The sequence below is a fragment of the Brassica oleracea genome, chromosome C9 (assembly GCF_000695525.1).
Source record: "Brassica oleracea var. oleracea cultivar TO1000 chromosome C9, BOL, whole genome shotgun sequence".
Taxonomy (NCBI): Eukaryota; Viridiplantae; Streptophyta; class Magnoliopsida; order Brassicales; family Brassicaceae; genus Brassica; species Brassica oleracea.
The window spans coordinates 1900614-1926773 of NC_027756.1; the positions used below are offsets into that span (position 1 = coordinate 1900614).

The 26160-nt window shown below is 36.3% G+C and overlaps 6 protein-coding genes and 1 non-coding gene across 10 annotated transcripts; 2 read left to right on the forward strand and 5 right to left on the reverse strand.

The window, feature by feature from the left end:
• Nucleotides 1–29: 29 nt before the first annotated feature.
• Nucleotides 30–4307, reverse strand: LOC106317265 (lysine histidine transporter 1-like). The gene is made up of 8 exons (XM_013755109.1): nucleotides 4208–4307; nucleotides 3389–3546; nucleotides 2324–2707; nucleotides 836–1229; nucleotides 651–756; nucleotides 490–581; nucleotides 330–398; nucleotides 30–229 (listed from the first exon to the last, which is right to left on the reverse strand). Exons 1-8 carry the CDS (start codon nucleotides 4247–4249, stop codon nucleotides 131–133), a joined length of 1344 nt encoding a protein of 447 aa, XP_013610563.1. The 5' UTR covers nucleotides 4250–4307; the 3' UTR covers nucleotides 30–130.
• A 3160-nt stretch (nucleotides 4308–7467) lies between these two features.
• LOC106313668 (prohibitin-4, mitochondrial) lies at nucleotides 7468–9952 on the forward strand. Its single transcript, XM_013751547.1, has 3 exons — nucleotides 7468–7808; nucleotides 8832–9374; nucleotides 9759–9952. The coding sequence occupies exons 1-2, from the start codon at nucleotides 7500–7502 to the stop codon at nucleotides 9357–9359; spliced, it is 837 nt and encodes a 278-aa protein (XP_013607001.1). The 5' UTR covers nucleotides 7468–7499; the 3' UTR covers nucleotides 9360–9374; nucleotides 9759–9952.
• Nucleotides 9953–10364: 412 nt separating this feature from the next.
• TRNAV-AAC lies at nucleotides 10365–10438 on the reverse strand. Its single transcript has one exon. It is a non-coding gene; the product is annotated as a tRNA-Val (tRNA).
• Nucleotides 10439–10547: 109 nt separating this feature from the next.
• LOC106315877 (F-box protein At3g27290) lies at nucleotides 10548–12433 on the reverse strand. The gene is made up of 2 exons (XM_013753710.1): nucleotides 11500–12433; nucleotides 10548–11430 (listed from the first exon to the last, which is right to left on the reverse strand). Exons 1-2 carry the CDS (start codon nucleotides 12118–12120, stop codon nucleotides 10939–10941), a joined length of 1113 nt encoding a protein of 370 aa, XP_013609164.1. The 5' UTR covers nucleotides 12121–12433; the 3' UTR covers nucleotides 10548–10938.
• Nucleotides 12434–13189: 756 nt separating this feature from the next.
• LOC106318303 (glucose-6-phosphate 1-dehydrogenase, cytoplasmic) lies at nucleotides 13190–16525 on the reverse strand. Of its 4 annotated transcripts, none has more exons than XM_013756216.1 (16): nucleotides 16401–16525; nucleotides 15987–16234; nucleotides 15808–15893; nucleotides 15657–15720; nucleotides 15394–15580; nucleotides 15162–15319; nucleotides 15023–15091; nucleotides 14882–14940; nucleotides 14768–14804; nucleotides 14618–14689; nucleotides 14391–14538; nucleotides 14210–14305; nucleotides 14066–14136; nucleotides 13806–13921; nucleotides 13680–13725; nucleotides 13190–13589 (listed from the first exon to the last, which is right to left on the reverse strand). In XM_013756216.1, exons 2-16 carry the CDS (start codon nucleotides 16158–16160, stop codon nucleotides 13422–13424), a joined length of 1551 nt encoding a protein of 516 aa, XP_013611670.1. In that variant the 5' UTR covers nucleotides 16161–16234; nucleotides 16401–16525; the 3' UTR covers nucleotides 13190–13421. The 4 variants fall into 4 exon arrangements, with proteins under 4 accessions (XP_013611670.1, XP_013611672.1, XP_013611673.1 ...); XM_013756218.1 differs by having other exon boundaries at nucleotides 16396–16486; XM_013756219.1 differs by lacking the exon at nucleotides 16401–16525 and adding an exon at nucleotides 16353–16380.
• A 1691-nt stretch (nucleotides 16526–18216) lies between these two features.
• Nucleotides 18217–19703, reverse strand: LOC106318305 (succinate dehydrogenase [ubiquinone] iron-sulfur subunit 1, mitochondrial-like). Its single transcript, XM_013756222.1, has 2 exons — nucleotides 18987–19703; nucleotides 18217–18635 (listed from the first exon to the last, which is right to left on the reverse strand). The coding sequence occupies exons 1-2, from the start codon at nucleotides 19664–19666 to the stop codon at nucleotides 18470–18472; spliced, it is 846 nt and encodes a 281-aa protein (XP_013611676.1). The 5' UTR covers nucleotides 19667–19703; the 3' UTR covers nucleotides 18217–18469.
• Nucleotides 19704–21212: 1509 nt separating this feature from the next.
• Nucleotides 21213–24118, forward strand: LOC106318304 (putative pectate lyase 11). The gene is made up of 5 exons (XM_013756221.1): nucleotides 21213–21391; nucleotides 22072–22514; nucleotides 22620–22920; nucleotides 23197–23335; nucleotides 23760–24118. The coding sequence occupies exons 1-5, from the start codon at nucleotides 21258–21260 to the stop codon at nucleotides 23979–23981; spliced, it is 1239 nt and encodes a 412-aa protein (XP_013611675.1). The 5' UTR covers nucleotides 21213–21257; the 3' UTR covers nucleotides 23982–24118.
• The last annotated feature ends 2042 nt before the right edge of the window (nucleotides 24119–26160 follow it).

Here is a 26160-nt window from a genome sequence, read left to right on the forward strand (position 1 = left end):
AAAATCAAACATTGTGAGAATTCAAATCAAACATGTAATTTAAACTTTGTAAACAAACTTTAAAGCTTCAAAGGCTACTACATATTATATGTATCAGAGAATGTGATCCAAATTTAAATTGTATTGTGATTTACGAGTAGAACTTGTAGTCCTTAGCTTGGATAATGATCGTCCTTAGCCCTCCAATTGGCGATAGAACCATCAAGCAAACGCCAAATACAATGCATATCTGAAAACAAAAACAAAAATTGCCAATAAAACACAACATAAGAACAATTGTTTCTTTAAAAAAACGCAAGAAGATACTATGTTTAGTTGCTGGTACTTACCCAGTTGGTCCACCAAGACAAGCTGTATCTCCTTGGTTTGTATATGGCAAGCCATATTACGCAAGGAAGCTTGTTTTGCAAAAGAAAAAAAAAACATTTATTTAATTAGTTTTTATTTCTTTAAACTCGAAAATAATCGTTTCAGCAAACGCAGACTTACGAAATATGTTGTCGGAGCAAACGCAAATCCACCAAAAAACGCCAATAGGCCGCCAAAAAACGGAAACGTCATACCAACAAACATTGTTGCGGCTGAAGAATCATAATCAAATCTCACTATATAAATAGAAACACAGAAGAATAACAGACTTTAACACTTACCAACGTAGAAATTACGGACAACGAACCGAAGATACCAACTCGGTCTGAAATTCATCTTCTTAACCAATACAGTCTCCATCATATCAAAAACCGGCATTGCATATATCTGAAAAAAGAAGTTGAATTTCGGTTTACATATATACTCCGGTTTAAAAAACGGTTAAGAAAAGAAAAAACAAACCAACCTGGTAGCTACCAATGACATGTATCACAACGAACATGTTTGCAGTTGCGATTAACCAAGCCGGTTTCTCGAGTGTTTCAAGAATGTTGTCCTCGACAGAGTTACCGAACATCCAGTAACCAACAAGTGCGACGGGGAAGTAACAAAGCGCAACGACAATGTAAGCAACCACGACTCCTTTCCACATCGGTCCTTTCGAGGGCTTCTCAGGCGTTGATGGGATCGTGGCTTGGATCTCTAGGACAACGTTGTGTCCTGCGTAAGCAAACGCTACTTCTCCTAACGCGCTGAAGAAGTTGAATACCGTTCCTGCTGTGGATTTTGCTTTGTAACCGTATTCAACGTTTTCTTTAACGCCTTTAGCGGCCGAGGCTGACCATGCTATTGTGGAGTAGCTAGAGTGACCAAAATGTGAAAAGTGGAATTGGATTGGTTAGTTAACTGAAAATATCGGTTTTGGTAAAACCGGTACTAATTGAGACATCTAATCCAAAAATTTCAATAAAAGACCAACCGGACAAATTAGTATTCGAAGTAAGTATTTTAAAAAATGAATTACATATTTATGTTAACTAAACTCGAAGCTTTATTAACCGAATCTAAAATGACTTGAACTAAAAATGGATACTAAACAAAATTATAGAAAAAATATTTGAATCCAAAGTATTATAATTATATATGATGGAAAATATATAAAATTTGGAAAACTGGTACTAATTGCGACATCTAATCCAAAAAATCAAATAAAAAACCTACATGATCAAATTAGTATTTGAAATAAATATTCGGAACCTAAATAAGTATTTTAAAAAAAATTCATTACATGTTATTTCTACATGATATATGTATACCCAGTGTTAAAAAATGATAATATAACTCCCAAATTATTATTATCTAAACTAAAAATTACTATTTATCAATTTTAGAATGAGTTCGAATTCAAATGGATAAACATACTTATAAAATATATTTGAACTCAAAGTATTATATAATTGAACATGACCCAAACATTTATAAAACTCGAATTAAGCCTATGAAGCTGAACCAAAAACCGAATTAAGCCTATTAAGTGTATGAAGCTGTAGAAATCGAACCAAATAAAACCGGGTTTACTTCGTGTATATAAAGACTAAATTGCTAAAACCGTATCACAAATGTCAAACTGGTATTATATACTGATCAGTAGGATAGAAAATATGATGAACTTTGGTTTCAGCATGTCTTTTTCTCCAGTCCAAACTAAACCAAGCAAAAAAAAAAAAAAAAACGGGTACTGATCAGTAGGATAGAAAATATGATGAACTTTGGTTTCAGCATGTCTTTTTCTCCAGTCCAAACTAAACCAAGCAAAAAAAAAAAAAAAAACGGGTACGTCCATCTCCTAATAACGTGTTGAAATCTAACATAAGTTATAGCCATATGGTTGAATCGCACCGGCTGTCAAGTTAATAACCAACTCAGAGTTCTATTCAAAAACTGGTTTAGTTACCTGAGAGACATCACGGCGGCAGCAAGAGAGACTCCAGAGATAGAGTTGAAGTTAGGAAGATGAGACAGGACAAAGTGTACGGATGCGAAGATCATGATGAAGTAAGTGAGTTTAATCGATTTACAATCCTTGCAGACGAGATCATGAAACTTTTTCAAAGACTTTCCTCCTGTGACCATATAAACGATGCAAACGCCGACTTCCACGATCAGCTGTTGCGGAACGACTATGTAAAGTCCAAGCTTCTCTCCAAACGCGTGTTGTCCAAGCTCGTGGTAACGGTCAAAACGTTTTCCTGGAACCATCTCGTGCATCTCCACCATTTGCCATAGTGTGTATAGTGTTATGATCCATGATAAAATTAGAATCACCACACCCGGTCCCCTGTTAACCGGAATTTTTGATTAGCTTAAGATCAGATAGCTCTGAGAACCAGTAATTGTAATAGTTTTCAACTTGCCTTGACTTTAAATCAATTATATATCACTAGAAAACAGAACGTGACATAAACTTTGTATATACTATAGTAAAGTTTTGAGGGATAAATAGATTGTTAACTTAACGTTTTAGAATGTATAAGACCATTTTTTGCAATCTCTAGGATACATTTTCATGAGTAAACTTTTTTTTTAAAGGAAAAAATGAGGTGAGAAACAGTATCTCCAAATGTCTAATTACAATGCATATCAACACAAGAGACCCAACTGCCAAATGTTATGGTATACTATATATTAGTTTGATTTATTAAAAATAAATCAAAAGCAAAAAAAATATTAAAAATTAATTTGTTTATTTTTGAGAATCTGGGAGAGCTTCTTGAGGATGATGATGCTCAAAGTTTGGTTCAAATGAAACTATAGCAAAACTCTAACCATAGTCGTTCGGTTGCTACGGTTTGGTTTAAATATGCATCCATATTAGAGATTCAAATGATATATTGCCTTTTGAGTTGTTTTTTGTGAGCTTAGCTTTCGATCCAAGGTTAATTATGAAATATTTGTTTGGAATTTGAAACCGAAAAGAATAGAAAGTGATATATATATATATATATATATATTTATATACCAACCAAGCTGAGCCATGGCATAAGGGAGGCTAAGAACACCGGCTCCAACCATAGCGGTGACATTGTGAAACGCAGAGTACCACCACTTTGCATTTCTTGATGATGTTATCGGAAGCCAAGCGTCGATTTCTTTCTCTCTTGCTCTTTTCTCTTCCACCTGTTATAAATTTGATCAAATCACCATTAATATTGAATTATATATTCATTTTTTTGGGTCTATATATGTATTCATGAGGCTTTGAAGTAGATATTGCTTAAGGGGACAAAACAGTAACAAATCAACTTATAAGCGTCGTCCAAGTTCCAAATTTGTCCGGAACATCATGGCCCAATGGTAAAGACGGGCTCCTTCCTGCATCCAGGTTACGAGTTCGAACCCTGCCGGAGGGAACTACCTCATGATGTCTCTGGACACCCCACACGGATATGGGTCTATGCTTTAGGGCTCATTTGCATATCCGGAGAGAGGGTCTATCCGTGGGCTGCACCTCCCCTTGGGGATTAGTCTGGGCCCTTCCATAGGCCCGGGATACCCCAGGTTAAATAAAACAAAAAAAAAAAGTTCCAAATTTTTTGGCTAAGTCGTGAAGTGCAAGGTACAAAACAAATCCAAAACTTTCTGTTTAACTTGTTGTAAAAGTAATTGCAGCTCAACCACTCAACTATTAAATAGCAATAACAAAAAAGGTTAAAAACTTCATTCACAAATTATCATCTGAAATAAAATACTGAGTAATTTTTGTTTTATTATTTCAATTCTGATAGAACTACCTCATTCATAATAATAAAAACATAGATGGAAAAAGAGAGAAACTAACAAGTTTATCGTATGAATCTTCAGCAGGAGCTTGAGTTTCCATGGTGATAGCAGAAAGAGTAAGAGGGGAGATAGATAGAGAAAGAGGAGACCTTAACAAGTTTCACAGAGCTAAGACAACCTTAATAACACACACACACACATATATTTATAGCTGAATGTCACCGAATATGATGAGAGAGATAAGGATATCATAAATGAAATAATTCATATATCTTTTTTAAAATTATTCATAGTATATTCAATAAAACATAGGACAGTAAAATCGGATATCATCTCAGTCATACATGATATATTTCGTTTCTCACTGGAATTAATTATTTCAAACCTGTAAATATTTCAACATGCATGGATATGGTGGAACCTAAAATTCTAGAAGAATATAGATCATAGTGGGTAATACATCTCAAAATTGAAATATCCAGTCCTAGTATTTTTCAATAAGTTCGTTATTTTAAAATTAATTTAGATTTTACAAAAAGAAAAAAGCTCTCGTAACTTTTCTACACTTTGCTTGTATAACATACTGTATTAATTGCTTAGAATTTATTTACACGCAGCCACCTTTAAAAAGAAATACTGTATTAGATAATTTATTAGAATGTGTTGTTCACACCACGATTGCATATGAACTGTCTTAGTTGCCTGTCCACAGATATATACATAGATTAAAAAAAACGAAACATCATAGACAAGTTTTAATGAGAATATAAATATCATAGATAGGGACGATAACGTGATTAGCTCTATTATATGACTATGTACAATTATATTGACTATATATACTTGTAAAACCTAACGCAGAAAAATGCGTTTTCTAAATATCCCACCATTAGAAGCGTTGACTAAAAGGAAACCGGTTCTAGCCAATCACTCCCTAATATACTTCGTTTCTTATCAACATTTTTTCGGAATCTTGGATTCATGTCAGCTATTTTGTTAATTAGATCCTCTATTATTAGAAAGATAAGTCGTATTTTGGCTTGTTGTGTGCATCTCTCCAATCTTATGAATTTATAAAGGACAAATAATTAAGTATGTAGATATTTGCAATCTTTATTTCACGATGTTTTTAGTTTTTTTTTAACTTTATATATCATTTATACCATTTTGACATATGTAAATTTTCCTTGTATTATAAAGCTAACAAGAATGTTATTCGGTTTGGCCGGTCGTATCCCCAAAGTCAGTAGTACTAGTATCCATCAAATATCATTGTTTTGGATATCAATATATTATTTGTAAATACAAATAACAAAATCATGTCCAAAAAGAGTTCTAAAGATTGTTATCCGATGAATGATATAATAATAAAACTATTTTAAAAGCTTATATCGAAATCTCTTAACAAACATTTAATTAGTATTTTGAGTGGTGGTAAGTTTCATAGAAATGTACAAATTGCAGAAACGAATGAAGACTTTTCAGATTATGACATTTAAATAATCAGAAGTGCGAATGAAATGTATGATTCAAATTAACATTTTCCATGAAATTGGTTGATATTACACACAGTATTTATATATCGCCTGATCACTAAAATAATATAAATACTAATTATATTGCTCACTTGTGTTTAAATACTAAACTCTGCAACTACTTGGAATTAAGTAGGATTGATCCGATTAAAAGTAATCAGCCAGACATCTCACCAATCATCCACACAATGCATAGTAATAACTTTGTATATTGTTGCGTACTTCGTTTTTTTAATCCACACTTTGTTTAGTTTAAATGTGTTTTGGTCTTTGTTTTCTAAGAAAGTTCAAAGAAATAACTTTAGAATCCTGCGTCCATACGTTTGTGACGCATAATGTTTTCTGATTTTCTAAACTAACCAGTAAGTTTTTTCTGAGTTTCTTGTGTTATTATTGTATAAGAAATTACCCTAATAAAAAAAACCTAATCAATAAAAGATCGGCGAAAAGAGATTAGCCACATAAGTACCAAACTCCAACCAAGTCAACTATTGATGTGGTCCGTATAGTTGGCCTTTGAAATACCAAGTTCTTTATATTTTTCTCTTGCAAAAGACAAAAATATGTAATCAAATTTGGCCTTTTGCCTGCTTTGCCGTACTTATCTGGATGACATTGATGAGTACAAACAATTCGTCAAGTCAAAATGTTGAAAGAACTATAACAAACATTAATGGACTAGAATACTACCGTTAAAACAATAGCTTTTTTTAAGAAAGACGAATATTTATAATGCAACTAAACTGATATTTTGTGAAATAAAATGATGTGAAATGACTTATTTCATAAATGTTGTATATAAATACAATACTGGCTGTTGATAGGAAACATTTTGGAGAATAATAAAATAAAAATAAATGAAATATAGAAAATCATCTCTCATTCATTTTTATCAGAATTGTTTTATAATTGTTTTAAAGATTTTGTTTTTGAAACTAATAGAACAATAATGCTGTTCCAGTCAAAAATAGTAAATCCATATGTGAATTTGTTATTCCACGACATTTTATAAAAATAATAATTTAGTCACTTTGAAAGGAGTTGAATAAATAGTTTGTCAAACTTCATAAAACATATAAAATCCAAAAAGAAAAAATCACAACAAAATTTTGATAAAAAATGGGAAGAGTTCATTTTATTTTGTAATTATATATACTTCATCTTCTTTTTTTTTGTTGTAATTATACTTCAATTCATTCGTCTTATCACATTTTTTTTTTTTTTTTTACAGTTTCAATGTTCATATTCACGAGTTTATTGTTTCGTCTTTTTTTTTTGTTTGAACAACAAGTTTTTTGTTTTGTCATTTTATAACTTAAAACATTTCCGCAACGTGTTTATAGGTCACCGTGTGTCGTCTGGCATCTTCATTTTATATGCATGTAGATTTCCTTAGCATTTCCCAAGTGCTGGTTATAACTTGATTCCTTCCACATACAATTGTTCACCAATCTCTTATCAACATTCGTTCTGTCACAGAATCCGTTGAAATCTAGTCTTGTAGGTGTTACTTGTTAGGCATTAAAAACATAATAAGACCAATTGCTCAAACTATATAAAATCTAACAAGTATATAACTGTTTTCTATGAAACATATCGAATTAAACATAAAAGGATTTAAGCAACAACATAGAACGTTTATATATATACATACATCCAAATAATATTCCTGGAACTATACTGGGCCTCCTTTACTTATATTAATGGGCTTTTAAAGTCATCGGCCCGTCGAATACTGGCCCTGTTATTAAAACCCTTACTTACCTCTCGAAAAGTCAAATCATAAACCCTAACAAACTCTTTCTCGGCCTAACGATGGGAAGCCAAGCAGCGGTTTCGTTCCTCACGAACATTGCCAAGGCGGCGTTTGGTCTCGGCACGGCGGCGACGGTACTGTCCTCGTCGCTCTACACGGTGGACGGCGGCGAGAGAGCGGTGCTGTTCGATCGTTTCAGGGGAGTGTTGGATCAGACTGTTGGAGAAGGGACTCACTTCCTGATCCCGATTCTCCAGAGGCCTCACGTCTTCGACATCCGCACTAAGCCTCACACATTCTCCTCCGTTTCTGGAACTAAGGATCTCCAGATGGTTAATCTCACCCTCCGCGTTCTCTCTCGCCCCGAGGTATATGCTCTTCCCTTGTCGATTGCCGTCGATTTATTTATCATTCTATTCGCGAGATTGTGTTTGATTTGGTGGATACACGATCTAGGGGTTTGTGGTGAGTTTAGGGTTTTTGATGATTTAGGATTAGAATCATTCTGAAAATTTAAATGAGATTTTGAAGTGTGTAAATTGTTTATTTGGTTATTTGATTGTTAGGGTTTAGGGATTATAATCATTTTGAAATTTAAAATGGGATTTTGAAGAGTTTAACGTGTTTATTTGGTTTTTTTATTGTTAGGGTTTAGGGTTTAGATTCATTTTGAAATTTCAAATGGGATTTTTGAAGAGTTTAATGTGTTTATTTGATTGTTAGGGTTTAATGTTTATAATCATTTTGACATTTCAAATGAGATTTTTGAAGAGTTTAATGTGTTTATTTGATTGTTAGGGTTTAATGTTTATAATCATTTTGACATTTCAAATGAGATTTTTGAAGAGTTTAACGCGTTTGTGATGATCTTAGGTTTAGAATGATTTAGGTTTTATGATGATTTAGGATTTATGATGATTTAGGGTTTAGAATCATTCTGAAAATTTAAATGAGATTTTGAAGAGTTTAAAGTTTTTATTTGGTTATTTGATTGTTAGAGTTTAGGGTTTATAATCATTTTCAAATTTAAAATGGGATTTTTGAAGTGTTTATTTGATTGTTAGGGTTTAATGTTTATAATCATTTTGACATTTCAAATGAGATTTTTGAAGAGTTTAACACGTTTATTTGGTTATTTGATTGTTGGGTTTTAGGGTTTAGAATCATTTTGAAATTTCAAATGGGATTTTTGAAGAGTAACGTGTTGATTTGGTTATCTGATTGTTAGGGTTTAGAGTCATTTTGACACTTCAAATGGGATTTTGAAGAGTTTAATGTGTTTATTTTGGTTATTTGATTGTTAGGGTCTAGGGTTTAGAGTCATTTTTAAAAAAATTCAAATGGGATTTTTGAAGAGTTTAACGTGTTGATTTGGTTATTTGAATGTGGAGGTTTCGCGTCTCCCTACGATATTCCAAACATTGGGTCTGGAGTATGACGAGAAGGTTCTTCCTTCGATTGGAAACGAGGTCTTGAAGGCTGTCGTCGCTCAGTTCAACGCTGATCAGCTCCTCACGGAGCGTCCCCAAGTGTCAGCACTCGTGCGTGACTCTCTCATCAAGCGCGCCAGGGACTTCAACATCGAGCTAGACGATGTGGCTATTACCCATTTGTCGTACGGTATGGAGTTCTCGAGGGCAGTGGAGGCGAAGCAAGTGGCTCAGCAGGAAGCGGAGAGGTCTAAGTTCGTGGTGATGAAGGCTGATCAGGAGAGGAGAGCAGCGGTTATTAGAGCTGAAGGTGAGAGTGAAGCTGCTCAGTTGATATCTGATGCAACGGCTAAAGCTGGAATGGGGCTGATTGAGCTCAGGAGGATTGAGGCTTCGAGGGAGGTTGCGGCTACACTGGCTAGGTCTCCAAACGTGGCTTACTTGCCCGGTGGACAGAGCATGCTCTTTAACCTGAACGCTGGTCGTTGAGCCAGCAAGCAATTGGTAAATGCACCTTTTAAATCTCTTTACTCCTTTGAATACGGGAGAATAATGGATTATGGACTGTTTAGAGTATGGTTTCTGAGAAGTCTATCTCGAGCTAGTATCTGACTTGTTTTTGTTTTGCTTCGCTTTTGGATGTGAAAATCTAAGAAAAATTAGGAAAAGATCGTCAATTTTAGTTTCTGTATAATTGTAAAAGCTTATGTATGGTATATATTAAAGTAAACTTCATACTGTGTACTGAGTTTTAGTTTATTCATGTAAGTTGAACTAAGCTCGGTTATTGTTTAGTTTGATATTGGCAAGTCTCGATTTGGTTTGGTATTTTTTTATTTCATTTCAGGATTAGTCTGGGTAACTTGTTTGGCCTTATTGTGTTTACAGGTGGGCAGAGGAGAGCTTAAGCGAATTTAGTTAAATGGTGCTGGTCTTTTCTTTCTGATGAACAATGTGAAAAGAGAAACTTTAGTTGCTACTGATGAGCCTTTTAGGTTATTTCCTTTTGAATCTGAATATTTGTTTTTTAGAACATTGTTCCCTCTCTCCCCCCTATGGAATTGTCTAAAGCTTTTTTCTTACTGCAATTGCTTCTGCAGTAATATATACTCAACAGATTGTTTACAAAAAGGCTTCAAAGCTCTTTATTTCTCTCTCTCTCTCTCTCTCTCTGCGCTTCCAATGAGAGGAGAATCCATGTCTTCAACTTGTGAGGGGGAGATTACAGGTTCAAAGATCTTCATGTCCTTTGTTCTCAAGGAACTATGCTTCTTCAAATTGGTGGATATTATGAAATGCAGGCGACTGTTTGGTCAAATAGTTAAAACTCGCTTTCTCTAAATGGACCCATTCTGATGTATGTAAGCACACTGGAGGTTTTTGAAAGGTCTAAAGAACAACTTGCGCTGGTAAAAAGTAAAACTAAAGTTGAAATCAGGAGACGGATAGTAGGCCAGTAGCACCAGTCCTGGAGTTATGAAAAACAAAACTTGTTGGCTTCGCCCGGGTTCGAACCGGAGACCTTCAGTGTGTTAGACTGACGTGATAACCAACTACACCACGAAACCATTTTGTAAATAAAAAGCTGGTACTTGATTATGTTACTATTATTTGTTACATACTCACACTGTATATAAGTAAAATCAAAGAATTATGAATTCAGTTTTACATTTAAACTTTAAATCTAATCTTTTAAGACTTGGTAACAGAAATATTGATCACAACTTAGTTCCACATTCATCATCACCTTCAGGCTTTAGCTAATGGTATTAATACATACTATTATTACCAGTGGGGCAAAGATGTGAAGCTAGGAAAAGAAACAAAACATGTAAATGGTGTCTATATCTCTCCTCCTGTACATTCCACATATGGATCCTGGCCCTTTCACTCTCAAACAAAGCTCTCGTCTTTGCTTCTCTCTACCTGTGTCTGCTCCTTTTAAGGGAGTTGCAGAATCAAGTTTGGCTCAGATCTCTTACGGTGCGCAACAAGAATACAAAAAAAGCCCTTCTGAGTCTCTTAATATGTTAGACTTTGGTTGATAATTTCTTTAATCTTTTTCACTTCAAAGCAACTCTTGTAACTGGTTAGACCTCTTCTTATAGCAGATCACGCAGCTGAATGCAAAACAGAACGGCTTGTGTTCACAATCATTTAAGCAACTCCCACAGTCGTGGCAACGTTCAATGCAGACTACGCAAGCTCTGCACGACTGTTTAGGACAAGGATGGTCCTTCAGCGGACATGTCTCTGACGCACAATCAAATACCAGACTTGGTTTCTCACACCAGGGGCATATCTCTATGTCAGTACCTCGATCGTCATCTAAAGAGAAGTCTGATCTACACGATGTATACAATCTCCGCCTCCTCGATTTTGAACCCGCTTCACCATCTGCTCCGAGTAATAAGTTCAGCTCATTAAATTGCTCCCTCGTGAAATATAATGCCCCACCAGTGACAAGGCTTTTGACTCCAAGTTGGTTTGAGGATCTCAAGTCCCTTAAAGTGGATAACAATCCTACTGTGCTTAGCCTATGACAACCTGATACACTCAGCTGCAAATAACATGTTAAAAACAGATGCTTGATACATGGTCTTTAGAGAAAAAAAAAAAAAAAGCTAACCTTTGAGAGACGCGGATTGCTTGCTAGCACTTGCATCAAACCATCATCTGTGATACCAACACAACCTCCCAGATTCAAACACCGGAGACGACCTTGAGCGCGGCGCGTTAGCTTCAGAAGGGAATCATCAGTTACTCTGTACTTGAGAAGGGAGTCGTCACTGAGGTCGACTGTCCTCCAGAAACAAGACTCTTTTCTAACCGAATCACGCAACGACCTGCAAACTGACTCAACCGCAAAAGCGTCTCTCATCTCTAGATACGGAAGGACTAGATCAAACGCGGAGTGAGGCTCCTCACCACCACCACCATCAAGAACCGATACTTTATGATCCTTCAAGGTCATACAAAAGGGATCGTTAGGCAATGTGGCTGCTTCTTCACCCAAGGAGTTCAAAGTGGATCTAATATTCATAGAGAAGGGATCCTCAGGCAAGCTAGCAGCAAGCGCGTTGATCTCTTCGCCGAAGCTCAACAGATCACTGAACAAAGCGTTGCTGCTATCACCACCATCCCAAGCCCAGCTTACAATCGTCTGGTACCCTGAAAACGACACCGTTTTGAAGAGATCGTCTTCCCGTAATCGATCCACGTCACCAAGAGCTCCGCAGCTGATCTCCATCTCCTATCCTTTCGCGAAAACCAAGTGAACTATAGTAGTAAAATACTCTAAAGCTGATCGAAAACAGAAGATTAAGGAAAGAGGATTGAGCTGTTAAAATAGCAGAGAAGAGCAATCGATTTGATAAAAGAATCTAAAATAGATCCAACAATTACGAAAGAAAAAAAAAAAGGAACGGCTAAAGAATGAAGGATGCGTGATCATTAATCTGACGAATGGGATCGCAGAATCAGCGGGAAGAGAGAGAAAGCATTGAGCGGAAGTTGATGATGAAGAAGAAGAAGATCGAATCAGAGAGAGAGAGAAAGTGTTTTCGTTTTTTTTTTGCGGCAAAAAAAAAATAAAAATAGAGGGAGGGACTAGACTAGGGATTGTGGTTGTTGCGAATTTGGCGCGTGTCTAACTGTATCTTCTTATTAAATTTAATAAAAATAAATAGTTAAATAAATAAATAACAATATCTTTTTGTCACTCTACTAAATGAATGATCTATATTTTAGTAATTAATTTGACATAAACAATCTACATTCTTTTGTAACCACCGTCTTTCTTATTGTGAATTTTGTTGCACTTTGCATTTAGTGAGTTAGTGTGTTACCAATTTCTGTATAAAATTAAACTCTTCTTTGTTAGTAAAAATTAAATTTGTTTTCATTATATTTCAAATTAGTATGATTACAAAACTAGTAAATGGATTCAAGAGAATTGATCAAATATGTTTATGCTGTCTTATGATAAATGCTTGGGACCTTAACTGGAAAAAAATATATATAGATCACATATAATCAAATGATTTTGGGACAAAACTAATATTACATCGAATCTTTGAAAATATTATAGATTTCGGGGAATATTTTCTAGTATTTTTTTTAAAAAAATCTAACAAAAAATAATAATAACAATTTTATTCATTTGGCATCATTAGCCAAAAAAATAATACAAATATAAACATTGGTGATAGAAACAGTGAAAATCCTAGTGTAAGGTAGTGAATATATATGTCGGTGATGCTAAATTGCTAATACACAAAACTTGATGATGAATGAAGATATAAATATTGAGGCTCTACTGAAAAGAAAAAAAAAAGCTCTCTTAATTTAATAGTGTGTTCTTACAAAGCCTTTTTAGCAATATGGGTAAAAAAACACAAGACAAGCAATATCCTAGTGAAGAACACTAGTATACATATAATTCACTTACAAGCTCATTGAAGAGATTTTTTTATTCAGAAAAGAAAACAAGAAAACAAAAACAGAGGAGCTCTTATTTCATGTGCAGTGCACTCATTATCATCTCCTTGTTTACAGCGTAGGAGGGATCCATATGTAGCCATGGGTCTGCAAATAACCAGCTTTCTCTAGCAGCTGATCTGCTTCCGTTGGCCCTCGGCTTCCTGGTTTGTATGGGATCGATTTCACTTCTCCGTTACCTATCCTGTGAAGTAGTGGAGTGAAGATTTCCCAAGCTGCCTGTTTTTGTGATTCGTCACAAACATATATATACGTTATAAGATCCTCCCAGATGGGGGAAAAATATCAAGAAGGAGGAATGTTAGCTACCTTCAGCTCATCTCTGCGAACAAAGTGTTGCTGGTCACCTTTGATTCTGCAGAGAGATTCATAATATGGTCAATAAAGATTTGGATATACAGAAGTATTGTGTTACTATATGATTTAGATTCACACGTGTCGAGAATGAGGCGCTCGTAAGCCTCTGGAATCGGGACATCTTGGTAACGTTGCTTGTAAGATAGGTCTAGTTCACTCTGCACGGTTTGCATCTCTAGACCCGGTTGCTTCACCTGCGCAGCAAACCCCAAAAAGAAAAATCAGATCAGTTGAATAGTTTTCTTTCCAAGTCACACCAAGATACGTTCATAGATAAGTTGCATCACATACTTAGCCTATGAACTAAACTGAATCTCTTTGGTTCTTTATGGACTTACAGTTAGCTTCATGTACATGGCCTCCGAAGGTTGCAAGCGTATGACAAACTCGTTCCTCCCTTGCTTTTGACCTGTTAGCATTAGCATGAGAGTTTATAACAACAAACGTTTTGGCATTCAATACAATTGATATTTGAAACACACATTTGAATATGTCGCCAGGAACATCCTTAAACTGAATCCGAATATCTGCCTTCTTTGAACTCATTGCCTTTCCGGCTTTCAGTATAAACGGAACACCTGAAAAGAATTAAATCAATCCACAAGTCACTAACCACTACCAATAGAAAGAGATTCTAACATTAGAGAGGTAACACCTGCATACCTTCCCATCTTTCATTGTCTATGCGAAGAATTGTTGTGGCAAAGGTTGGAGTGTTTGAGTCGTTTGGAACAGTTGGATCATCTCTATAACCTTCGTACTGTCCAAGAACCACCTCTTCATCTTTTATAGGCATCACTGATTGAAGAACCTGAGGTTTCATTTTGAATTAAATGGCTGAAAAGCTCATTAGAATGACTAAAAATGTGATGGAGAAAATTGTGAATCACCTTCACTTTCTCATCACGGATGTGCTCAGGTTTAAGAGAGACTGGTTTCTCCATTGCAACAAGGCAAAGAACCTGAAGTTACACTAAAACATAGTTAATATATAAAAGCATTTGTAGTTACAGAGAAACTCCAAAGCACCAGAAACTTGCCTGGAGCAAGTGGTTTTGAATAATATCACGAATGATTCTGACAAAATGGAAAATAACACAACTCATTAGACTCATGTACATCACATTCAAAGGAAACTCTGAGAAAAAGAGTACCCGTATTCATCAAAGTATCCTCCACGGCCTTCGGTTCCAAAATCTTCCCTGAAAACAATCTGCAACAAGAAACTTGATTTCTACGGACTAAACTCTAAACAAAGGTTTTGAGATCTTTGTGATAAGTGATCAAGCTCTAACCTGGACGTTAGCTATGTTGTCACGGTTCCATAGCGGCAGAAAGAACCGGTTGGCAAACCTAAGGACCAGCTGCAAATGATGCATGGTTAAGACAATCATTGTCTGTATGCCTACTTACAAATAGGTGTTTAATGTTTACCATGTTTTGGACTAGTTCCTTTCCCAGGTAATGATCAATACGGTAAATCTGAGGCTCATCAAACAGTGCTCCAATCTGGGAACTAAGCTGCTCTGCAGATTCCAAGTCCTTTCCAAATGGCTTCTCAACGACGACACGTGTCCATCCACCAAGATCAGCTGGAGGATTGAACATGCTATTGAGAGTTAAATTTAGTATCAAATGATGTAGGTCAGTGTAGTAGCAAACTCACATGTGTTAGTGCACCATGCCTTGATCATCTTGCATACAGGAGGGTATACAGAGGGAGGGAGAGCAAGATAAAACAATCTCCTCGAAGATCCTTCAGAGGTCTTTTTCGAGATTTCGTGCTCGGAGATTGCCTTTTCTAGCCTTTTGAACCCGTCCTCAGAATCATAAGGACCACTCACATACTTAATCTACAAAATTTTGAGCCAGTAGGTGTGTGTTTCAGTGAAGACTACAATGATGTAATAAAAAAATGTAAGGACTAACCAGCTGGAGAAACTTGGACAAAGCTTCCGCTTTCTCAGAAGCATTCTTCTCATCAACAAGATATCTACATAATATAATATAAGCTTTCATTGACTCAGAGATCAATCAAAGGAGACAACTCAAAAAGAAGATGCAAAAGTGGAGATCTAACCCATGGATCTTGTCTCTCAGCTCCTGATCAGAAATCTTACTCCTTGCATATCCAAAGATATGAACTTCATCTGGATTAAGGAACCCCTGGGTTAATGTAACCAAAGAAACAATCAAACACAAGTTGGGTGATGAAACAAATGAACAGTGTGTTGGCATATGAAACAAGTAGTTTAAAACCTGGTGGTAGAGATTGAAAAGAGCAGGAAAAGTCTTCTTCTTGGCGAGATCACCAGAAGCACCAAGAACTACGATGGAGAGGCTACCAGTTTCGGAGACTGGACCGTACTCTTTTAAAAACGATTCGTTCCTCAAAGTGGACCTCTTCTCAACGTGCCACTGCCCAGAATCCATCTTTCTCGGAAGCAAGAACGTGTCACACTCTCACACGTGCAACAGCTACCACGAAACACAAAAACACGCAAAACCTGCAAAAAGTGAACGAAAGATATCAAATCACGACCTGATGAATCATGGCACCAAACACTTATGAAATACAAACGATGATAAGTGATTGCACAGATCGTATTTCGTAGAGAGTCGCACGGAATCTAACAGATCACAGAACAAAGCTTTGGCTCAAACTCAACTTACAAACGGAGGAAAAGAAAAAGATCAGAAAGACAAAGAAAACGACAAGAGATCTCGACCGGAGGCAAAATAGTGCACAAGTTTGGGAGAAATGTTTGTCTGGTGGTGGAGACAGTATTGATCAGCTATGTAGATTAATTAAAAAATGCTGTTAATTATTAATTAAGAAAGGAATCGTTGTCAACATGAGATAATAATTACCTAAAAACCACCAAGGGTAGATTAATTAAATGGAAAGGTAATGAGAATCGAGAGTGGTAGTGGACGTAGTTGTTGAGCTTGAGCATCCCATGATCCAACATGTTTGAATAAAAGTCAAACATGAACATGCTGAGATGTGCACCATACATATGACGTAGGAATAGGATAACGCATTTATTTACTTTCTAGTTTCCATTTGAGTACGAGAAAGGAGAGAATCCAAGGAGAAATGGTATATCGACAATTAAGATCCAAACGAGGCGAAAGTTTTTAAAAGCCCATACCTAGACAATAATATTTGCTACTGCGATACTACTATTACGCTGGAACTGTCACATTTCAACTTCGACATGCTTCTCCTCCTCTGTGTCAACGATGTTCAATCACATTTTAAACCGCTTAGGCTTTGTGGTCTTCTTCTTCTCCGTGGGTTTTGGTCAAACGGTACAGTCGTGACTGGCTCTGAAGATGGCTCAACTGGTTCCGCTTCTTTGATTATGGCCTCTACATCTTTCATCTCTTCATTAAGATAAGGACTTGAAATGGCAGCATCATCTGCGAAAGACCAATAGGGTTTTATAAAGATAAGTTCAGAGCTCGAGTTCTCTTCTCAACAAACACTTTTCAAGTAGTACATAAGCCTCATTTTTTTCGGATTCAAGATAATAGACTAGTATAGAATCTATCTTACACACCCGAACTTAACCAGTCTTGTAAGATTATTGTTCACTATGTATTCACCGGGCGAATTCTATGCTTAAGTTTGCAAGCTTTTCCGAAAATTCCACAAGGACAGTTCTTGATTTCTCACAGAAATCTCACTTACTCCCAATACATATAAGTTCCCCAGAGAAAGAAGAAAGCCTTTAGTACCATGTGAAGGTATTGACGGTAAACTAGCCTTTTGGTAGATCGTCTGCCAAGTAGAGAATAGCTCCAGGAATGAACCCAGCAGAGTAGAAGTCTTGTGAGAAATCCTTGATCTGCTTCTTGGGAGGAGTTGTACGTGTCTACAAAAGTAAGTACTATCTCATAAGGTTTCTTCTATGTTCAGGATTGTAAATTTGAAACCAGAGTAATGGAAACATACACAAGAAGAAAGGAACTTGTGGGTGTGGGCAAGTGCTCTTTTGAGCAGATCTGCCAAAGATTGGAGCTTTTCAGAGGGATGAAATGTTGCCTCCAATGTGTGATTATCAGGAAAACGAACCCGGATCACAGCCTAGATAGTATCAAATGGGATAAAACTACTTCACAAGCATGGAAACAAGATTAAAACGTTTTAGAAAGGTAAACAAGAACCTTAGTGAGCTTAGCTCGACGAGCAGCTTCTTCTGCTTCCCGGAGTTTTCTTGTCTTCAAGGATTTATCTTTTTTTCTCAGAGAAGATCGTTACCTTCTTTCTTAGTTGCCACAAGACGGTGATAGTCTGCGGGTGTGAGCTACTAGTAGAACTCATCAGATTCCTCTTCTGTTAAAAGCCCCTATCTTTATTCATAGTTAGTGTATTGTATAGCTGAGAACAAATATATTGTTCATAGTCAGTCTTCTAGACAACATAGATACAAGTGCATTACATGTTTATTAAGACTATGGAGATAAAACACAAAAGACTAGATGATGTGAAAGTTTTCTGGAGTTTTATTACTGAGAGAGAAAGAGATCAGCAAGATACAACCACAAAGCTCATCTACGTGGGAGGTCTTGCAAAAGAGTTTTCTTTACAGGTGCTAATTTTTGGCAACAACAATACAAGAATCAAATAGAAAAGCCGAAAGTTTTGTGAAAGATTATTAACTTCAAACTTTAAAAAGGGTGATGATGGGTTTCCCAACGAGTACCACAAAAAAAAAATGCATAAAAGAAGCTGTTCAACGCTGAAGTTGCTTGATGTGTGCGATCTGTTTGCCAGGGTTCAAACCCTTTGGACAGGCACGGGCACAGTTCAAGATTGTATGGCAACGGTAAAGCTTGAACTCGTCGTCAATAGCCTCAAGTCTTTCCTTTGTGTACTCATCCCGACTGTCGCTTATCCACCTGCATAACGTGAACAAGTATCTCTGTTACATACACATCTAAATATCAAAACTTTGTCTACTTAACTCCGTTAAAATCAACTTCCAACACGCAACAAAGACATAGATTCAAAAAACAAACAACAAAGTAGACTTGGAATGAACCACATAAGTGGAACCAATGCAGCTAACAACAAGATACACGAATCTTCAACCCGTTCATGCAAACTCTGAAAGCAGATTCTACCATTATTGTTACAAACACAATGAAAAATCAAAACTTTTAACTGTTAACTCGGTTAAAAATCAACTTCCCACACCAATGACCACAATAGAGACTTGGAATGAACCACATTCCAATTCTTTAACTCACCTGTTTGCGTGAAGCAAAGCGGCAGGGCCAAGGTAAGACTCAGGGTTCCACCAGTAACTAGGACACGACGTGCTACAACACGCACAGAGAATACACTCATACATCCCATCAAGCTTAGCCCTATCCTTCTTACTCTGCAGAATCTCCTTCCCAGGCTCAGACGCCGGACTCTTCCTCTTCAGCCACGGCTCGATACTCTTGTACTGATTATAAAAATTCGTCATGTCCACCACCAGATCCTTGATCACGAACATATGCGGCAAGGGAGTGATCGTCGTCTCCTTAGCAGCTCCGCCGCCGCCTTCGATCTTCGTCAGACACGCGAGCCCGTTGCACCCGTCGATGTTCATCGCGCACGAGCCGCAGATCCCTTCGCGGCAGGAGCGGCGGAAGGTGAGCGACGGATCCATCTCGTTTTTGATCTTGATCAGAGCGTCTAGAACCATCGGGCCACAGTCCTTGAGATCGATCTGGTAGTCTTGGAGCTCAGGCTTCCCGGGGCTATCGGGGTTCCACCGGTAGATCTGGAACGTCTTCATGTTCGATCCTCTCCCGCCGCCGCCGGACGAAGGTTTTGATTCCGTTGCGGATGATGTACATCGCGACGGGATCAACCTCGCCGTTGAGGTTAATTTCGCCGGTTTGGTTCTAACTAATCTTCCGATTAAACCGGACGCCATTTTCTGCGAGAAGGAGCGATTGAAAATGGCTGACAATTAATTTAATTATTTATATTTTTCCACACGAAATTGTGTATATTTGTTGATGTGCGGCTTAGCTTCATCTACGTAGAAGAGCCGTAGATCTTTTGGAGAAGTAGCGCTTGGAGACATTGTGACCGTTCGTTATGGATACCGACTTTGGTCACTCGTGGCGAGCAGAGCACTGGATATTTTCAAAGGCGCGTGGTAGTCTCGAGAAAAGTGTCGAATTATCTGACACGTGGATTTGTTGTCTTCACGAGAAGAACTGCGTCCCGTTTGAAGAGAGAGGAGGAACACTTTGTGCCGTTTTCTTTAAAGTCATTTTCAGTTCAAGATTAGGAAATATAGGGGTAAAATGCAATTAGTTCACAAGATTGTTAGACATACTGATCTAACAAATGCAAAGGATTAGTTCATTTTATCAATGAATAGTTGGGCCAAAAAATGGTGAAGAAACCCATGCAAAATCTTATCATGGGTCCCAAAAGCCCATTGAAGGTTTGGTTGGGCAATACCACTTGCCTCCTAATTGACCAAAGGTTTACTGCATATCCAAAACTAGAAATGGTATAGAAAAAAAAACACTCGAAACAAGGACTTGACTTCACCGAAATCGTCAGCTCTTAGATGTAGAAATCACCATATAGAGATATAAGTATATAGCGTTTCAAAAAAAAAAGAGATATAAGTATATAACTTATCAGGTTGAACGGTGCGAACGAGAATGCGTCTGCGTCCTTATTCTATGATTAGATTTGCTATGACTGATTATGTAAACATTGTTTCCTGTTTTGCCAGAGAAACATTTTTAGATTAGTGTTTCTACTACTGTAAAATCTCTCTTATTTATTTATGATATTAACATCCTTAGCAAAAAAAAAAACTTAGTTTCCTCGAATAGGATTATCATTAAGAGTGTTAAAATAATACTTTGATTCCGGAATCTGAAGAAATTTTTAATCAACGATCACATTTTCTCTTCTAATCACAAATTCACAACACAGCAACACCTATATATGATGTCATAAAAGAAGTTGTTCTTTTATTTAATGTATAGGCCACAGGATAGGGAAGAAAAAAAAAACGAAACGTCGTCGCGCTCAATGTCAAAACTGTTGACCTTAAGCAATATTACTTTTGACTACCATCCTCAATTAACGGTTTTATGTTTTACTCGTACAAATTACGAAGATAAATCATATCGTTTGAACACACAAAAATGATGCGAGGGAAACAAAAAAAGGAGAAAAATCTCAAAACGGCATCGTTAGCAAGGTCAAAAAGGTTGAATTTGTGCAAGAACTTTAGACACTAAACCCAGTTAACGGCTTCACAACATAAAACGTTTAGTTAATCTCACCTGAAATTACGATGAAGTAGGTCCCATAGTTAATTTCAATAAAAAAAACTATTTTATACCTATAGTAATAATTTAAAATAAATCACGCCTCCACTCCCGGAACACTTCCTCTTTATATACTTTCCAACAATAGCAAGAGCTTCAACACAAACACATCAGAAACTTCTCTCTTTTATAAAATTATTCTCTCATTTTCTGTTTAGAATAATGTTTTCGTATTCTAGTAATCCTTTTGTTTACACTTTTATATTTCTCCTATCAGTCGGCAACAGGATTGCATTCTCTTCGAGTTCGTCACCGCAGGCTCAGGATCCGAAGCTAGTAGTTGACGAAGTCAATAGGTACGTACCGTACGTTAAAAAAAAGAATCTGATCAATTCACATTTTAATTTTTATAACAATGTTGCTTTGTAAATATAAAATGTCATCCTCATACAATCGTTTGTATATAAAATGTAGCATCTAATTCCATAATCGTCTATTCGTCTTTCATTATTTTCACTTAGAATATGGTTTTTTGTTTACCCACTTATAATCATGGTTTCTATGGCTCACTTACATTTACAGATTTACAAACCCAAACAACAAAAAGTTGTAAAAATCTTTAAAGCTAAGAAAACCCTTAACCGAAAAACCACACTTATTTTTGATTCACATTGTATTTCCCATCAAAGGACTTTTTGTCAATATTCTGCAAACTACTCTACTCACTCTATATTTGCATTTTTATTTTAATCCTTTTTATGGGGTTAGATTCCATTTTATTATTCTAAAAAAATTCCATTTTATTCATCTAAAATCAAGAAAATCCTTATGAGGCACAGAGTCTTCTCATATTTAACAGTAGTTACAGTACTATAAAATATATCTAGCTATATTTATTTATTTATAATGGGTTTTCATAACTACTTTCCAGTTTTGCCGACATTTTTTCCGCAACGACCAAAACTAATGTGTTCACATTTATATGAGTCGACTTTAAAGTATTACGAATATTTGTCTAAATTCTATCTGTCTGTAGAAGTGTATTCAATGCGTCAAGGAGGAGCCTGGCCTACTTATCTTGTAGAACCGGAAATCCAATCGATGACTGTTGGCGTTGCGATCCAAACTGGGACACAAACCGCCAACGACTAGCCGATTGTGCTATTGGGTTTGGCAAAAACGCCATCGGCGGCCGTGACGGCCGAATTTACGTGGTTACAGATCCTGGCAACGACGATCCAGTTAACCCTATACCTGGAACCCTAAGACATGCGGTCACACAAGAAGAGCCATTATGGATCATTTTCAAGAGAGATATGGTCATTAAACTCCAAAAAGAACTCATCATCACATCTTTCAAGACCATTGATGGTAGAGGCGCAAGCGTTCACATTACCGATGGCCCTTGCTTAAAAATTCACGAAAAAACTAATATAATCATCCATGGCATTAACATCCATGACTGCAAACCAGGACCTGGTGAGAAAAATTATCTACACTAGTTTCTTAATTAGTATATGCTTTATATAATAGAACCAAAATTTTCTATATAAAACATGCTAACATACTAATTTGTGTTTATAGGTGGCATGATTAGAGATGGTCCAGATCATACTGGAATGTGGATCCCATCAGATGGAGATGCGGTAGCGATATTCGGAGGGAAAAACGTGTGGATTGACCATTGTTCATTGTCTAACTGCGACGATGGTCTCATTGACGCCATACATGGTTCGACGGCTATAACCATATCGAACAACCATATGACACACCATGACAAGGTCATGCTTTTAGGGCATAGCGATAGTTATACAGAGGACAAGAACATGCAAGTCACCATTGCGTTTAACCATTTCGGAGAAGGGCTCGTTCAAAGGATGCCACGGTAAGCAATTTAAAATATTATCCCTTATCGGACACACACGCACATAGTCACGTATAGATACATAGAAGCTTGTGTTCGAAGTGCGAAGCACGCGCATAAAGAGTTTGCATGTGAAAGATTGACTTAGAAAGTATGTAAAAGTCAACAAACGGAGAGTGAGACTTTTTAAACCACCACCGATCGTTCATATCACTATACATAATATTTATGTCATTAAATATGTCATATAAACTTGAATGTTACTAATATATATAGGGTTTTTGTTACAATAAACAGGTGCAGACATGGATATTTCCATGTGGTGAACAATGATTATACTCACTGGGAAATGTATGCCATCGGTGGAAGTGCTTCTCCGACGATATACAGCCAAGGCAATAGATTTCTCGCTCCTGATACCCGGTTTAACAAAGAGGTACATTGTTATATATTTCTCATAATTATTTAATACTCCCTCCGTTTCATAATATAAGTAGTTTTGGCTAAAAGCGCGAAGATTTAGAAAATTATTATATTTTTAAAAAGTATTTTATAATAAATAGGTTAGATATAATTTAACCAATAAAAAATAAGTATATTTAATTTGATTGGTCATACTGTATTCAATAAATGTAAAAGTTACCTAGAAATACGAAAACTACTTACATTTTGAAACAAAACAATTTCTCTAAAACTACTTACAATATGAAACGGAGGGAGTATTAATTAGTTAGGAAATTTAACATGTGTCATTTGATCCAAGCATTCAGCAGCTTAATGGTTATTCTAGTTTTGTACATTATGCATGCTAGAAGATAAAAACCCTTAAAATATGACATGTTTTCATGTTATAACATTAGGTTACAAAACATGAAGATGCACCCGAAAGCCAATGGAGAGATTGGAACTGGAGATCTGAAGGGGATATGTTGTTGAACGGAGCATATTTCAGACAATCCGGTGCAGGAGCTCCATCGACTTATGCAAGAGCTTCTAGCCTAAGTGCTAGGCCATCATCGCTTGTGGGTTCCATCACGACTACGGCAGGAGCACTAAGTTGTCGACGAGGTGGCCACTGTTGATAAATTCAGCAAACCGATGATAACGAAATGGTTAAGAGGGATAAATATATTAAAGGATCATTGTTTATGCAATGGTTCGTATGTTCTAATGTATTGTAAGAGACCTTTTTATATAGTTTTTCAACGTAATGTTACAAGTGTAATGCGTCTGCTATGTCTCTGGACATTTGCGAGATGATTTTAAAAGTTATATTATATGATATTAAAGCTAGAAAACTATTTCAACATTTTGTTTGTCTGTTAACCACCAATTTTCGGAGATAAACCTATGATCTATTCCAATCAAGACCATAATATGCTAATTTAGTTTCCATTTGTGTGGTTGCCGTTCGCATTCGAGATTTTCTCAATCTTTAGATGGTTAGGTGGTACGTACACCTTGAGCTATCCACTCAGAATAAACCTTTCTTTTATTCTCAAAAAAAACCTGGCTGATTTTAAATTAGTGATGGCACTAGTAATTAGTAACAAGTATAATATATAAGCAATTATCAATTTATCACAGACAATGGTAAGCTAAGAAAAATGTCATTGATCTCTTGAATTGACATAGGAAAAGTGATGGAACCTAAAGACTTAAGAAACAAGTTACGTTAATTTTCTCTTCATATCTTCATTTCACTTCCAACTCATGCTTAAATACAAAACCAACCTAAATAAACTATGTACTTGGGCAAGTAACACACATAAGCATAATCCTACTAACTAAATAAAGCATATAGAAACTAAAACTTTTAACAATCGATTAATAAATCTCCATGCAAATGGCCACGTCATCTTGTCGTTCAACTTGTATCTCATCAAAAAGCCACTAACTCCAAAGTTGTCGGCCACACACGTGAATCAAAGCTGTTTACGTCCAATTTTCTAGGACAGTACACATTCTTCCGGACTTTGATTGATAGTACATTTTATCATCACGATAATGGATCATCACTGAATCGTTACTAATTTAAAAGACTGTCAACTTTCCAAAAAAGTCTCTAGCCCTATTATAGTATTGATATTTATTTTATTTTATTTCGTTATGATCTTGATAGCTGATAAAATGATACTTCGATACTCTTGTGGTAACTTGTTCTACGTATGTTTCAAAAAAAAAAAAAGCTAGTTCTACGCATATACTTACATTTTGGGAATTTAAGTAAATGTGTAATAGTTTCACCGTATATCTCATAAATAAGAATCCCATGTATAACTTTTTAGTCAAATGCATAGAAATGAAAACAAACATGTTTGAATGCCTAAAAAAGCTGCTAGCAATCAATATAAGGACCTTTTACTGTAAGAAAAAAGAGAGTTATAACACTCTATAGGGTTAATCCAACAAGGTCAATTGATCTCATCCGTTTCCTAAGAAAAATAAACCTGCTCCTCCCGCCGCAGTAACAGCAACAGTCAAAACTTTTTATGAAGAAAATCTAGAGATGGAGCTAGATGGCGAGGTTTTGACATTCATATCCGCTTCGGGTTGTGCAAGCGGATTAGTATTATCTTGTCCTCCTATAGGGCTGATGGGCACGTAATCACCCACCACCCCGACACCGTCCGGTGCAAGTTCTTTAGGGATTTCATAATCTGGATAATCTTGAGACGGGCCAAGGTTATCCATCATGCTCTTTGTAGAGTTGTCTGCTGGTGATATGTTCTCCCCAGGTAGAGGTTTTTCAGTATCAGCTGCTAATGCTCCATTAACAATGGTTAGAACTACGAGAAGGAAGACTAGGAAAATATGGCTCCATGTTAGATAATTCCAATTAACTTGAGGAGCAAGTTAACTCATTAAAGTGAAGTTTGATGGGTTAAGGAAAAAAGAAAATATATCGAGCTTATGAATGTTTCCATATTATTATTAGGAAAAGATTTAGCTTCGCTCTTAGGAAAAGATGTAGCTTCTTCCTATATAAAGAGTTCTCATGGAGAGATGTTCCATCAAGAAAAACACATTGAAAGGTTTAGTTTTGAGAGAGTTTCTAAATCTAATAAGAAGAGAAGTTCTTATAATCTTTGTGTTTGTGCAACTTTAATTGGTATCAGAGCTCCAGGTTTCGAAGGTCGTTTACAAGAGGAGTTGTAACTTCGATCAAAACATGGGAGACGATTCTCAAGCACGTGATAAAGGTCTTGAGATGAAGAAGGACATACGATGTCCGATGCTAACATCGACCAACTACACCGT

What these genes read in the sequence shown, in the direction of transcription:
- LOC106317265 (XM_013755109.1), bottom strand. Translation starts at nt 4,249, where the DNA reads ATGGAAACTCAAGCTCCTGCTGAAGATTCATACGATAAACTT. An exon ending in GCCATGGCTCAGCTTGGTTG is followed by an intron (nt 2,708 to 3,388) that starts GTATATAAATAT and finishes TCCGGTTAACAG; the next exon opens with GGGACCGGGTGTGGTGATTC. An exon ending in ATGTCATTGGTAGCTACCAG is followed by an intron (nt 757 to 835) that starts GTTGGTTTGTTT and finishes TTCTTTTTTCAG; the next exon opens with ATATATGCAATGCCGGTTTT.
- LOC106313668 (XM_013751547.1), top strand. Translation starts at nt 7,500, where the DNA reads ATGGGAAGCCAAGCAGCGGTTTCGTTCCTCACGAACATTGCCAAGGCG. An exon ending in GCGTTCTCTCTCGCCCCGAG is followed by an intron (nt 7,809 to 8,831) that starts GTATATGCTCTT and finishes TTGAATGTGGAG; the next exon opens with GTTTCGCGTCTCCCTACGAT.
- LOC106315877 (XM_013753710.1), bottom strand. Translation starts at nt 12,120, where the DNA reads ATGGAGATCAGCTGCGGAGCTCTTGGTGACGTGGATCGATTACGGGAA. An exon ending in GCAATCCGCGTCTCTCAAAG is followed by an intron (nt 11,431 to 11,499) that starts GTTAGCTTTTTT and finishes TGTTATTTGCAG; the next exon opens with CTGAGTGTATCAGGTTGTCA.
- LOC106318303 (XM_013756216.1), bottom strand. Translation starts at nt 16,160, where the DNA reads ATGGATTCTGGGCAGTGGCACGTTGAGAAGAGGTCCACTTTGAGGAAC. An exon ending in TTTTCAATCTCTACCACCAG is followed by an intron (nt 15,894 to 15,986) that starts GTTTTAAACTAC and finishes ACATTAACCCAG; the next exon opens with GGGTTCCTTAATCCAGATGA. An exon ending in TGTCCAAGTTTCTCCAGCTG is followed by an intron (nt 15,581 to 15,656) that starts GTTAGTCCTTAC and finishes AAAATTTTGTAG; the next exon opens with ATTAAGTATGTGAGTGGTCC.
- LOC106318305 (XM_013756222.1), bottom strand. Translation starts at nt 19,666, where the DNA reads ATGGCGTCCGGTTTAATCGGAAGATTAGTTAGAACCAAACCGGCGAAA. An exon ending in GCTTTGCTTCACGCAAACAG is followed by an intron (nt 18,636 to 18,986) that starts GTGAGTTAAAGA and finishes CACGTTATGCAG; the next exon opens with GTGGATAAGCGACAGTCGGG.
- LOC106318304 (XM_013756221.1), top strand. Translation starts at nt 21,258, where the DNA reads ATGTTTTCGTATTCTAGTAATCCTTTTGTTTACACTTTTATATTTCTC. An exon ending in TGACTGCAAACCAGGACCTG is followed by an intron (nt 22,515 to 22,619) that starts GTGAGAAAAATT and finishes TTGTGTTTATAG; the next exon opens with GTGGCATGATTAGAGATGGT. An exon ending in CTCGTTCAAAGGATGCCACG is followed by an intron (nt 22,921 to 23,196) that starts GTAAGCAATTTA and finishes TACAATAAACAG; the next exon opens with GTGCAGACATGGATATTTCC.